Here is a 15,189-nt window from a genome sequence, read left to right on the forward strand (position 1 = left end):
ATTACTGTGGGAGCAATATTCCCTGTCCTGTGTGGAAGCAGAACTTTCAAGACATTAAGGATACCAATCCTTTACCATCAATATTACAACATTTATGATTATTTTGTTTTCTAACTTCTTGAACAATTTATTTATTTTTATTTCTCCTTAATAATAAAAAGTTTAAGGCTGAGTATAGCTTTGGTTGTGTCATGTGTTCTAAGTTTTCTCATTTTCATTATTTTAAAAATAGCCTACAACCTTAATTTTTTGACCCGAGAATTTAAGATTCTGCTTTGTAACTTTAAAATTAAGAGAAGAAAGGCTGAAAATCTTATCTGAGAGTTTAATATACATCATTGTAAATATCACACACACATACCCAGAATATTTGACCAGTGTAGAAGGGATCTAGATCTTTTCTGTTTTCCACATGGAGCTTCTTTCACCTAATTTGTGTTAAGAGCTCTCTTTTTTGCTCATGGCCCCTCATCATCAAGTTCTAGATTGATTCAGTGATTTACAATATGCTTTAATAGCCAGCAAGAATTGTCCCATCTCAATATTTTTTCCATAATTTTATTAGCGAGTTCAGACATTCAATTTTCCTTGAAAACTTTAAGATCATTTAGTCCAATTAAAAAAAAAACCACTGTATTGGGATTGAAATCAGGATTGTGTGAAATTTATGCATTATTCTAGAGAAGTGGCATTTTAATATTAGATCCCCCTACCCCAGAACATTCTGCCATTCCATGTTCATAACTTGTTTTTAAACTTAATAGAACTTTATAAATTTTTCATCTGTTTGTGCCTCTCAAACTTTTATAGAATGTCATACTGTGAATGGAATATTTTTCCTAATTTCCATGTTCATCTAGTGATTATTCTTACAGACAGGTAACATTCTTACAGATAGGTACTGATTTTTGTATATGCAGCTATTTAACAAATTTCACCAATTATAATAGTTTTTACTAGGATCCCCTGGGTTTTATGAAATGGAAACCACAAACAAAATACAGAACCCACTTTGTTTTTCTTTTTGCAAAGATAAATAAAAACATATAAGGCTTCCTGTTGATGTGGATGCTTCTGGTCCAAGGACCATAGTTTGAATAGCAAGGTTCCAGACCCATGGTTCCCACATTTTGCTGCATGTTGGAATCACCCGGAGAGCTTTAAAAAAATCTCAGTGCTTGGAGGTGGGAGCCAGGCATTAATAGTTTTTAAATATCCTCAGGTGATTCCAATTTGCGGCAAGTTGTGAACCTTTGTCCTAGACTAGCAACTAGCAATCTATGGCCCACAGGTCAAATCCTGTGTTTTTGTAAACAAAGTTTCATTGGAGCCTAGCCATGCTCATTTGTTCACGTATTGTCTGTTGCTGCTTTCTTGCTACTATGGCAGGATTGAGCAGTTGTGAAAGAGACCATATGGCTTACAAAGCCTAAAATATTTAGTATCTGGCCTTTTTCCTAGAAAAAGAAAAAAACAAAGAGGGATAGAGTCCCTCTGTCAACTCTCCTGTGTTGTTTCTAGAAGGCTCTGGTTTATTGAGAAGGCTACTCCCTTTCACCCCCCACCCTGACAATGTGATATCTGAAAAACTTGAATTCCCAGAATATTAATTCAACAAATATTTACTGCGCTTCTACTATGTGTCAGGCCGTTGGGATACTTTAGAAAATGAAAAGGACAAAAAACCATTCCTGTATGGAGCTTCCATCTTAGTAGGGTAGGAGGGGTGGGAGACAGTGTCAACAAATTAAGTATGTAAAATATAGCTAAGTTGGATGCTAATGATTGATATGCAGAAAAAGAAAGCAGGGAAGCCCTTGTGATTAGGTCACATTTGAGCAGTGACCTGAAGGAGAAAACAAAGTGAGCCATGTGGAAATCTGAGGGAAGAACCGCATTCCAGGCGGAAAAGTGTTGACAAGCACAAAGGTCTGGAGGTGGTGCTTGCCTGGTGTGCCTGGGAAAGAACAGGGAGGCCAGTGTGGCGGCAGCAGAGTAGACACAGTGCGATGCGGAGGAGAGGTACAACACGCCACCGGATCATTTAGAGCCCTGTAGGCAACTGTAATGACTTGGGCTTGTGGACCAAAAATGTTGCCTGTGATATCAGTAAACAAAGGATCAAGCTATCAGCCACTTCAGCTGCCCCCTCCACCCCCACCCCGACTGTGCACCCTGAGGGGATTCAGGATCTAGAAAAATAGGATACCGGCCCTAGACAGTTCAGGTGCATACCAAGGGAATGATTTCACTGAGCCCAGAATCTTGCATCTTCCCATATATAGAAAAGCACTGAATTCATTAACTTGAGATGTCTGGTTTTCTTCAACAGTAATCTTTTGATGTTCCAACTACTTGGTTTTTGTTTCAAAAACTCCTATATATCCTGGCTTCTCCCTTACCTCTTTGGAGCAGCTCCTCCCTCAGAGCTATTTGAGAGGCTGCTTGCTGGGCTTAAGTCCTCAGCAAGTCCGTTGAATAAAACATAATTCTCAACTTTTAGGTTGTATTTGTTTTTTGTTTGTTTGTTTTGTCAACAGGTTTTTACAGAGTAAGGTAAGAAACCAGTCAGTGGAGGGTTTGGGTATCCAGTGATGTGATCTGAGGTATCTTAACAGAATCACTCTGGCCACTGTGTTGAGAAGAGACTGAGGAAAGCCAAGGGCAGACTCAGGGAGACCTCCTAGGAGGCTATTGCAAAATTCCAAACAGCAGATTATGGTGGATTGGAACAGGGTGGTAGCAGTGGAGGTAGTAAAAGATGAAGCCCAAAGATTGTCCTGAATCCAGTTTATAATAAATTATCAGATTAGTTATCAGATTAGTTCCGCTCAGATTCTGGCACTGGATAATTTATCTTGTTTTGCAAGTTTTTCTACTTTTTCTGTTTTCATGGTTGTTAGATACCATTTTTAATTAGATATTGTCCTAAAACCTCATTTTTACCTAATTATGACCCTATATTGAATATGCTTAAAACATTGCAGATGCTTGGTAAATTCTAACAATGAATGCATCTTAAAGGGTTTGAACAGAATGAGGTGGATTAAAACATGCCTGTGTTTTCAGAACCACATTTCCATTATTATTGCTTTATTTTCCCCCTACAGTTAGCATATACTCCACACATTAGCTATTTTATATCCCTTAGGTTCAGTTAGGAGATAGGAAGTAGATTTGTATATTTTAACTTTAACCTCAGTCATCTAATATTGAGATCTTTCTCTTAAGGATTTTACTTCAGAATATATCTGAAGTGAACGATTTCTTAGAAATTCATACATAACTACAAAAATAAGGTCATACAAATTCACTGAAGAACAATAAACAAAATAAAGGAGATGAGTTGGCTCATGAAGAAAACTTCAAAGACAGTTTGAAAAGGGAAGTTAAGATAAAAAAAGGAAATTAGGTAGAATTATTATTTGCAGATAAACATTTTACCTGAAAAATATGATTCCAATTGGAAAACTGTTGTTACCAAAAATATTGTATTATTGGTACAAAGTAAATATATAGAAAGAGCTTCCATATATAAACAACCAGTTAGAAGATATAATGGAAGAAACATCTACTTGAAACAGCACAACACCAACAAATGATAAAACAGCTAGGAATAGTCTCAACCCTGGCAGTCCAGTGGTTGAAACTTCGCCTTGCAATGCAGGGGGTGAGGGTTCCATCCCTGGTGGGGAAGCTAAGATTCCACATGCCTCTCAGCCAAAAAAATGAAAACATAAAACAGAAGCATATTGTAACAAATTCAATAAAGGCTTTAAAAATGGTCCACACCAAAAACAAAAAACCAAACCAAACCAAAACCAAAAAACCACCATCACAACAAAAACCAGCTAGGCATAAACTCACCTCTGGCTACACATTATGGTCGTCTGCTGATCTGGAGGGCTTAACAAACAAAACAGCAATAAGAACAAAGCTGCCCAGGTGCCATGCCTAGAGTTCTAATTCCAGAATGTGTGGGATGGGGCCCAGGTGGTATTCTTTAAAGGTCCCTACTTTCCAAAAATGTCTATGAAGAAACTGACCTATATGAAGAAAACTTCGAATACTATTGAGCGATATAAAGAAGACTTAAAGGGAAAGGTGTACTATATTCTTTAGAATAACTGAATATCATAAAGAATTCAATTTGCCCTAAATTAGGCTATAAATTTAATATGATATAAAAAGGCCAACAAGATTTTTCATTTTTGGAACTAGATAAACTTATTCTAAATTTGTATGGGAAAAATAAGTTATCAAGAATAGCCAGGACAATTCTGAAAAAGAAAACTGTCGCAAGGGATATCGTCCAACCAGATATTGCCTACCCCATTAATAAACAAAATAGAATTGTCCGCTGCAAAGTAAAACATGTTTTGAAAGGACCCAAATGTCAATGACACTTGATGTATGATAAAAATGGCATTTCAAATCAATAAAGAAAAGATAATTTATTCAATAAAAGATGTTGGGACTTTCCTGGTGGCACAGTGGTTAAGAATCCACCTGCCAGTGCAGGAGACACAGGTTCGAGGACCACAACTACTGAGCCTGCGCTCTAGAGCCCTCGAGCCACAACTACTGAGCCCATGCACTGCAACTACTGAAGCCCATGCACTCGAGGGCCCATGTGCTGCAACTACTGAAGGCTGCGTGTCTAGAACCTGTGCTCTGCCACAAGAGAAGCCATTGCAATGAGAAGTCCGAGCACCACTACGAAGAGTAGCCCCCTCCCACCACAACTAGAGAAAGCCCATGCAGCAACGAGGACCCAATGCAGTCAAAAAAAAAACAAAAACAAAAAATAAACCTTTAAAAAATAAAATAAAATAAAATAAAAGATGTTATATAATAAAGTAGCATTTTATAACCAATGGGACAAATATTAATTTACTTAATAAAATGTCAATTGAGTGGCTATCTTAAAAAAAACAAACTAAAGTTAGATCTCTAATATGTAATACATTCCTGTGGGTCAAAGATCTAAGGGTGAAAAATAAAACTAAAAGAAGGTAAGTGGGGAAAACTATTCTCGATATGACACAAAATACCAAAGCCACAAAAGCAAAGATTCATAAATTTGATTGCATGAAAATACCATTTCTACATGTCAACAAGCACCAGGGCAAAGTCAAAAGACAAGTTATGAAAAGGAAAAAAATATTTGCAGCTTCTCTGCCATACAGCTAATATCTCAGGTATGCCTGTAATAAAAATGACAAACAACCAACAGAAAAATAGGCAAAGAATAGAAATAGGAAAGGTCATGGTAAAAGAAATTTCAATGGCTATTAAATATATGAAAATATGATTCATCTGACTCATAATAAGAAAAATAAGAATAAAGTATTTTTTATCTACTCAGTTGGCAACGAATGTGAGGATATGTATTGCTGGTGAGAGTATAAATTGGTATAACTTCTTTAGGGGTAATTTGGTAGTATCGAGAGTAATTTTGATATAGTCTTGCCCCAGCAATTTCACTTCTAGGTGTCTTTGTTAAGTGGAAAAAAGCAAGCTGTAGAACATTTTGTACAGTATGCTACCATTTGGGGGGGGTTGCTGGGGAAGAATATAAAGTCTGTAGAAGCATGTCTGTCTCTCAGAGGATACATAGGAAGGTGGTTACAGTAGTTGCCTCCAGGAAGGGGTACTGGGGGTGGTGGGGTGGCGGGGGCGGGGGGGACTTCATGCTCAGTGTTAACCCTTTAGTGCCTTTTGCAGCTTATACCTCGTGCATGTATTTTATCTATTAAAAAAAAATAAAGTCAGATATATGCATGGTCTAGGTCCCATCAAATATTCCAAATACCCCCATCAAATACATCCAAATGATTTATGTCCCATCAAGTGAAAATAACTAATCAGACACCATCAAATACTCAAAAATAACTATTTTATGGTTCATAAGTAATAATAATTATTAAAATATTCTATATTCCATAATATTCAGGGGAACACAACTTTATATTAAAAGTATTTGCTTCCATCCTTTTAATACTTTGGTTAAGTTCTTAGAAGTTGATAAGAATAAGGTCTTGATAGTAATCAGTTTGAAAATATGTAATTCAATCAATATAATGATTGGTATTTTATTTTAAAAGAGTACATTATTTAACTAAAAATCAGTAATTATTAAAGCTAATGTTTAAAATGCATAATTAATCATGATCTTTTAACATGTTTAGTATATAGCTCTAGAACATTATTTTCTTATTTTTGTTCAAATTTTTTTTGGGTCAGAGTGGGTTTTAAGCCACTGATCGATGGCACTTTCATACTTGCTTGGTTCTTTCAGCCAGTCCTGATGCCACCTAAGGTTTGCTATGACAGTTGAATAGTTTTGCCCTATACTTTGTTTCCACTTGATAAACTGCTTTTTATTGTATTGGTGGACCAAAGCAGAAACCTTAGGGTAATTTATAATGGAACGAAGCTTCTGATCCAAAGAAGAAGTAACTTCTGGAAATTCTGTAGCAATATTTGTTAGTTCATCTGGATCTGAAGAAAGATCTGAAAGAAAAAAAAATGGAATACCTCTCAAAATAGTCACCTGCTTAAAAAACATGTTTTAGAATGTCATTACTCTGTGACAGATAATGTATTATCATTTATTTTTATTTTCACTTCTTCTTAGCATAGTGAGCTGAAGGATAGTATAAATGGAAAAATAATATACCAAAAGTTAAACACCTTTCTAAATGTATGTCCAAAATTATCTTCCTTCTTACCATCATCCTGCTATCCCTTTTTTTTTTTTAATCTATTCTTAGATGGCAGAAACAGTCAAACTAGTAAGCTGGCTTAGTCCCAGTTCTTCCTATTTTTGATGCCTTGCTTATTTTGACATTCCATATATATATACTCACACACACACACACAGTAATGCTTATATTGTCCCATTTCAACAGCCCCAGATGTTCCAGCTGTAAGAATTCTTTATATAGTGGAGTCATGATCTTGTAACTTTACTTCGTTTTTTGTTGTTATCATTTGTTTGCTTTTTGTTGTTTAATATCAATATATATTAACATCCTATGCTTGGATTTTTGAAAATTACATTCACTGATACTGTCTCCTTGAGCAAATAGCCATGGAAATAAAAATTCTCTATCACTATCATCAAGAAAATAGTGATAAATATTTCAGATAACATATATATCCCTTTTACCTACAATGTAGGAAGACAGAGGATATAACTAGGATGCCAGTCTAATTGGAAAAACAGCAAGTCAAAGATCTAATGACAATTTACTTAAGACAGTAAATGAACAATGGACGGTGAGGGAAAACCCCCTACAGGCCTGTTTGAGTACCTTAGCCAGAAGATCCCTGAAGACATTTACAATTTTCTAGGTGATTTCAGGTGGCACCTCTTTGGGGAAGGGAAATCAGCAAATGAACCCCAGAGAATACAGGAAAGGCAGGCTCCCCTACTGATTCTTTGACAGTCACATCTGCTTTTTGCAGAACATAACCAGTGAATGAATAAGAGATACCCATTACTCAACAGAATGAAAACTTAAGACCTTTTTTTGAAGCCAAGAATCTCCTCCTTTTAGAGTTAAGGAAAGGGGTGTCAATCAGTTTGGCCTCTAAAGAATTATTTTGAGTTAATAATTTTGACATTGTAACTGGGAAAAAAACTTAGGGAGAAAGGAATGTTAAAAATAACCTTAGCACATATTTTATGTGCAAAAAGGGGGCAAAGGATACGTAAAACCATAAATCTAATAATGCTGCTTAAAAACGAATTCAGAGTAGTAAATCAGGCTTTTGTAGGGTGGAAGGAGCATGGATTTTGGAGTCAGACCTGGGTTGAAATCCCAGTCCTGCCACTTCTTAGCTGCGAGACCTTGCACAGGTATCTGAGCCCTAGTCTTTGAGCCCTAGTGCCCTCTATAAAATGAGAAGGACAGTATCATCTTGTAGGGTTGGGGCGAATAGTAAACAATAAATGTAGAATGCCAGGCTCCTTTAGAGGAGTTAATCGTCCAGAACAACTGAATCCAAGCTACAATGAGAGGGTGATGACTACCATCGGGAAAGGTAACCATGAGTATTAGAAGACACCTTGGTCGGAAAAAACAGTGGTGTCAGTCTTGAGACCTGGATCAAAAGCCTTAGGGTGCTTGCTTTGAAATTCAGATGCTGATTTGCAAAGAAGCTGCTCCTCACTAGGGCAACCTTTTGTAAACTCTCCCAGCATGAGCAACTGCAGATATTTATTTATTTTAACGATGATTACTGCTCCCTTGAGCAAATGCTGTGTAGGTCAACCCACTACACATAATCTATACTTAAAAAATAAATCAACAAATTTACCAAAGAGTTGAGGCAATACTGAAGCACCATCAGAGTAGGCTATATACTTCCACTGGTTAGTTCGAAGCATGTAGGCAGAAGCATTCACATTGCATCCATGGAATTCACTCAGAATCCAGGGCGGATGTAGGTGTTTGAATTTTTGTTCCTTCTTAAACTTTTCTGATGATAATGGCAACAGAGAGTATCCACTCAGGTTCTGAGGCAGAGGAATTCCAGCAATATCTATGTAACAAAAATAACACAATATTTTAAAATAATTCATTCTTCCATTAGTTGAACATTCATAAATGACATCATTAAAGGTCACAGAGACTAGAGAATGTATATGGGATTTGTAATTAGACTTCATGGATCCAAATGCTTATTCCACTAGCCTTGTGACCTTGGGCATGTTATTAACTGTTCTGAACCTCAGTTTCCTCATCTGTAAAAGGGGAATAATAATAATGCCTGTATTTCATAGGTTTATTTTAGGTTTAAATATAATTTATGTAAAATTCTGAGAACAGTGCCTGACACATAGGAAACCCTCAACAAATATTAGTTAATATCATAAGTCCTTTAATTCTGAATGATTAAATGATCACAAGTGTTTCTCAAATTTGTTCCACAGGATATTAACAAGACCTACACAAGAAAGGAGGCTAGTAGTTATATATGTTTGCAAACAATGGTTAAAATTAAATAGATAAGTTTATTGTAGATGTAAATTTATTGCTGATGTGTATCATAAACCTTCAAGGGTGGTATACAGTATTGTTGAGGGAAAGAAAGTGTGGGTTGTGAGGATGGTCATGTCTCAGGTCACGTCTGAGTCCCTGGGACAGCCGCCAAGTGTGGGTTCTTGGCTTTGCACAGGAAAGAATTCAAGAGTGAGCCATAGTAAAGTGAAAGAAGGTTTATGTATGGAGAAACACACTCCACAGACAGAGTGTGGGCCATCTCGGGAGGCAAGAGGCATCGGGATACAGTGTTGTCAGTTTTTATAGGGGTGGGTAATTTCATAGGCTAATGAGTGGGAGGAGTACTCCAGCTATTTTGGGGAAGGGGTGGGGATTTCCAGGAATTGGGCCACCGCCCACTTTTTGGCCTTTACAGCCAGCCTTGGAACAGTCATGGCGCCCATGGGTGTCTCATTCAGCATGCTGATGTGTTACATACAATAAGCGTATACCGAGGCTCAAGGTCTAGTGGAAGTCGACTCGTTCGCCATCTTGGACCTATCTGGTTCTCATCAGTTTATGTTGTGTCCTCACGCTATGTCATTCTTTTAAAGGCTGTGCCCTGCCCCCTTCCTGTCTCAGTATGCTGTCTGTCCCAAAGTTATTTGATGACAGAACTTCTTTTTACCCCTAAGTATCAACAGCATCTTGAGGGAGTAGTATTTTGCAGAACATATGTTGGGAAATCCTGGATTATACTGATTTAGAGAAAAATAATCTATTTTTTCCTCATCAAATATAGACATATAAAATAATAGCATGAGAAATGTCTAACAAAAAAGAGGTGGTAGTTTTAAGGTTGCTTTTAAGGTATCTGTTTGGAACTCAAACTATTTTCTTCCTATAGAAAAATTGCCATTGGGAATTCTCCGGTGGTCCAGTGGTTAGGACTTTGCACTTTCACTGCAGTGGGCCTGGTTTCAATCCCTGTTCAGGGAACTAAGATCCCACAAGCCACGAAAAAAAAATTACCATTAATTATGGCTGGGTACTTGGAATAGTTCCAAAAGGAGTCTCTAGTTGCTTCCCCTACAGTTTTTCTGGTTTCAATGTTCCATGTTTTTAGAAACATTAATTTAGAAATAATTAAATATTTCCAATGAAAAATAGAAAGTAATATATCTGTAATGCTAGAAATTAAGCAAAATTGAATACAAAAATTAACTTGAATGTACATAATTGAGGAAAAATAAGTTAATTAAAAGAGAAAAAGGAAGTAGACAAAGACCTCTGTAAATCTTCTGAAGACTTACATCTTATTTTATGTATAACCTAATTAAAAAATTTGTATCTTCCATTTCTTTGGAAGCAGCGTATTAAAAGTGCTAATTGTCTACCAACCAATCATCAGGGACTTTTTCTGAGAAAGAAAGAATGAAAGAACAAGTGAAGGAAGGAAAGAAAGAGAGAGAAATATTTCAGAGATAACTGTTTAAAAACAAAAGAAGGAGCAAAGATGTTAAAGAGGATGTGCACGAGAGAAAAGGATGGCTCAAGATGAAACTGAGCCACAAGACAGGAGGCTACTCACTGTAAGATCTACTGTAAAGAGAGAAAGTAGCCAGGCAGTAGGCCGGGTGGGGTTGGTCTGTGTGTCAGCTGTCCAGGGGCACCACTGGGAGGCAGAGGAAGGGAGAGAAGAGGGCTTTGGAGATGGCTGGGAAGCAGGGACCAACTGGAATATACCTATGACTGGGAATACTGTATTTCAAATCTATTCTTAGCCTAATTTTCCTAAAGAAGCTTGTTAGACTAAGAAAATTTAAATAATTCTCCTGTGTTTATATAAGAAGTAAATATTAAACTGGGATGAGTCTATTTAAGTATTAATTTTTTTTACTCAACGAACAAGCTCGGTGCTGTTCCAGGTGTAGGGAAACAACAGTGAGCAGAGCAGATAAGCCTCTCAGACTCGTAGAGCTTACTTTCTAACGTGGGGAGACAAGCAAACAATTATGTTGGATGGTGATAAGTGCAACGAAGAAAAATAAAGCAGGATCAGGGGAGAGAGAATGATGGCAGGTATGTGTTTATGCGCTGTGTTATACAGTATAATTAGGGAAGGCCTCTCTGATGAGGTGACATACACAGAGACCCGAGAAAGGGCTAGAGTAAGCCCAGTTGATACCCAGAGGTAGGGAGGAAGGGCATCCCCCGGGGAACAGCAAGGAAACTGCTTCATTCCGTTCCCCAAACACTAAGGAGTGTAGCATGGCTGGGGCAGAGAGAGTGAGGGGTGAAATTGTACAAGACGAGCTGAGGAGAGGAAGAGATCATGTTGGACGCCCAGGCTCAATGAGAGATTCTGAATTTTACTCTAAAGTGATTTTGCTCAGAATTGTGACACGGTTTGATGGTAACTACTGTATGGTGAATGGACTGAAAGTGGGTATGGGCAGAAGGAAGGAATTAGGAAGCTATTGCAGGAGTTCAGGCAAGTGATAATGTGACTTGTTTCCAGTCTAGGATCAGTGGAATAATATAGCTTTGTGTGAGGCGAACATGATAACCACTGCACCACGGAAGCACCCGTGACCTTTGTAAATTGATGTCGAAGAACAAAACCCTTGTCAAATATCCATAGTGTTTAATAAATACATTTGAATATTTATTAACTTTTCTGTGCCTCAGGAAACTGGGGATTCATTTCTCATATATTTATCAATTATTTCCTTAAAAACATTTTAGCTTAAACTGCTTTTCAAAAAGCCCTTTGATCTTTGTTTAAAACCATTTTTCATGTTTTTCTCTTCTGGCAAATCTATGGTTCGAGTTCCACGTTAAGCAAGCATCATCGTTCTTGGCAGTGGAAGCAAAGATTAGTAGTAATTGCAGGATTCTTAATAAAGTGATTCTTAAGTTTAAAACAGTAAAGAAATGGGTAAAAATGTAGACCTGGATATTTGTGACGGTCTCCTGAAGAGAGATAAGCTTGTGTGAATAGATAAGGGGTTAGCCTGGTATGGCAGTGATGTACATTTTTTAGTGCATACCTAAGAAGAATAAAAAATATTAATGATAATAATGTCTAACATTTAATTGTTTACCATGTTCCAGTCATTGTTCCAAGCTATGGAATAGCCACTGTTATTTCCATTTTATTGATGAGAAAACTGAAGACCAACGATTTTAGGTTGCTGGCCCAAGGGTATACAGTTGGTAAATACTGAAGGAGGATTTGAATTTAGGCAGTCTTGACCCCACGGTCTCCGGATGCTTCAGTACTGCTCCACAAGTCTTGCTTTACTGTAGTTATTGAACCTCACAATATTTTTCAGCCAATAAAAACAAAATAGTCTATGTAGAATGACCCTCCCAACCCTCCACTAAGATCCTGTAACAAGGAGGGTTTTGCAATTTAAATCGCTAGCAATGAAGCATTCTTTTAAACGCAACTACATTTTTATACCGTTAACATTTTCACAGTTCAAAAAAATTCTGGATTTATCCTTTATGTGAAAAGAAGGCAGGTATTTTACAAAAAAGGCCAACTAGTAAATGAAAAAATTTCACATGAAAATAAGTTTAAAAGAGAACGTCAAAACAATTTTAATTTAAAAATGAGATTACCTTTATTTCTAACTGAGCTAAAGGATGCTGAGATTATTAGAGAAGAAAATAATTTGGGGAGTAATTTTTAAAAAAAATTTATTTTATTGAAATATAGTTGATTTACAATGTTATATTAATTTCTGCTACACAGCAAAGTGATTCAGAGATAGGTGTATATATATATATACACACACACATTCTTTTTCATATTCTTTTCTGTTATGGTTTATTACAGGTTGGGGAGCAATTTTTAAAGAATAATATCTGAAATAACGATATCAACTTTAATAGTATAAAGAATTCCTATTTATAAAAAAGCAGTTTTCTGCCAATACTAGAAAATGATAATGTGATAGGACCTACAAAGATACATAGACTAAGAATACTCTTCCTACTTTATCATAAAATATCATTTTATAGAAAAGAATCACTCTTCTAAAATACGTTTAAAAACTATTTGTAAATTCAGACCTTTTAATAAAAGCCCTCTACCATCTTAAATTTCAAGTGTCTTTATAGTAAGGTAGGTTTATTAAAATAGGAATTCCAATTGGTTTTTCCTATTTAATATCTTTCTATTTAAGGTTTTTTGAATCACCATCTTTTATATAATTCTAAGGTCAATAGAATGGAAGGGAAGAGGAAGTCTGGCTTGAGGCTTTGTTCTGAGAAATTTAATCCCATACTCTGTGTATAAACTGGATTCATACAAAACAATACAGCTATGCATAAGGTAATAAAGAAAGGATCTTTGGAATTCTAAAAATAGATTATATTTTATATCTATTTTAAGCTCCTAATTGGTTAGAAGAATCACAAAATAAGAAGTCCTTTATAGATACTTTATCAAAATCTGTGTTTATTAAGCTTAGGAAAAATAGAATATACTGTCCCACAGGTCAAATTTTAGAGTTATTAATCACTACTAAAAATAGTGACAGCTTTAAACTCTTCTAGCACTAAGTAATTTCACTTTACAAGGCTGAATTAAACATCAGATTAAACATAGACCATCAGAATTATCTTTGCCTTCTTGACTAGTAAGGCTGTTCAGCAAGGCAACAGACTCAGTTAATGCTAATCCTGGTGTAATTGTTAATAGTGTCCTATTACTCTTAAAAAAATGTGCTGATTTGGACAATAAATTAGATAGATACCTTATCTCAATAAACAACAAACCAAACCAAAACAAAAAACTATTTATATAGTTTTAAAGCCTACATTTTCTTTTCAATAATACACGGGAGCCATTTTCATGTATCATTTCACTTTGTAAAATAAAAATGACTATTTTTTACCCAGTTCATTACTACTAGATATTCATACTGTTTCTAATTCCTTAATATAACATAATGATACAATGAAATCCATGGAGATAAATCTTTGTGTATATCTGTAGGTTAATTTCTAAAATTGGAATTTTCTAGGTCAAAATGTATGCATATTTCAAAGTAATTTGGAACATAATGCCACATTTGCCTCCAGGAAACCTGTGCCAGTTTATACTTCCAGCAGCAGAATATGAGAAGGCCTATTTCCAATGTAAGCTTTTCTGCTTTTTTAAAATCTCTGCAAACTCTATGTGTGAAAGAAAAATGGTATCTTCATGTTTTAATATTTTCTTACGACTGAGTTTGAAGCTCTAAAAATATCTTGGCCATTTGTGTGTCTTCTGTTGTGAATTGCTTATTTGTATATTTCCGTCAGTTTGTTAGTAGGGTATTTCTCTTTCTCATAGATTTGTGAGAGCTCTGTTAATATTAACACTTTATCACTTGTAAAAAGGTTAATTTTAGATAAATAATGTTACAGTGTTGTTTCCTAGCTCCAGCATAAGGTTCTTGTTGAATCCCCCTTGCATCTTTCTCTTTCTACCTTATCTCTGGTTAACAGGATGCTTCACTGTTTTATATAAAGACCCACGCATAGATATGCTCTTCACTCTCCTCCAGCAATCATATAAATGTAACTTTTCCCTTTTCATTATAAAAGTATTTGTTATGAAACACATTAAGCCTCGAAGATGTTAATTTGAAGTTTAGAACTGGAGAGATACTGATTTTTGGCTTTACTTACTTTAGTTGGGCAGGTCTAATCAACACGTGATCTAAATGCTGTTAATAAAACATATTCTGCTGGGAAATGTGACTCAGAAGGAGTCAATTACCAAACATCGGTCAAAGATAAAAACAACAACAAAAAATCTATGTAGAACTATGAGTTTTTAAAAATTGTAATGACAAATTGTAGGAAACATATCTAGAATTTCAGAGAACCTACATAATTTCCAGAAGAGTGGGGAAGGAATGCAAGGGGGTTTCTGGGAATGTTTTGTTTTGGCTAAAGAAATGCTTAAAGTAATATAACCTAGGCAGGGACAGGCAGGTGTCCTTCTAGGTGGATAAATGAAAATTCCCTCATTCCGAACAACTTTATTTTGTATTTTCTTATATAATCTGTTAAGATATATACATTATGAAATCTTCCGGTTTGCAGATGACTTTTAACTTTTATGACGTATGAAATGGCAAGTAATGATAATGGTGTATCAAGATTGTAGAGAAGAAAATTTGTATTATAAACA

The 15,189-nt window shown here is 35.8% G+C and overlaps 2 protein-coding genes across 3 annotated transcripts in view; one reads left to right on the forward strand and one right to left on the reverse strand.

Moving 5' to 3' along the window:
• The window catches only part of SKIC3 (SKI3 subunit of superkiller complex), a 164,570-nt gene that overhangs the window by 25,686 nt on the left and 123,695 nt on the right, over positions 1–15,189 (forward strand). The gene's annotated exons all lie outside the window — the stretch shown is intronic.
• Positions 5,883–15,189, reverse strand: part of ARSK (arylsulfatase family member K) — a 43,592-nt gene continuing 34,285 nt past the window's right edge. Inside the window, exons 7-8 of the mRNA XM_057738989.1 lie at positions 8,329–8,553; positions 5,883–6,516 (exon numbers count right to left, since the gene is read on the reverse strand). Of these exons, the coding sequence (XP_057594972.1) occupies positions 6,227–6,516; positions 8,329–8,553 (515 nt within the window). The 3' untranslated portion in view covers positions 5,883–6,226. The remainder of the gene's footprint in view (positions 6,517–8,328; positions 8,554–15,189) is intronic.

This window comes from Hippopotamus amphibius, chromosome 1 (assembly GCF_030028045.1).
Source record: "Hippopotamus amphibius kiboko isolate mHipAmp2 chromosome 1, mHipAmp2.hap2, whole genome shotgun sequence".
In the NCBI taxonomy this organism is placed as follows: domain Eukaryota; kingdom Metazoa; phylum Chordata; class Mammalia; order Artiodactyla; family Hippopotamidae; genus Hippopotamus; species Hippopotamus amphibius.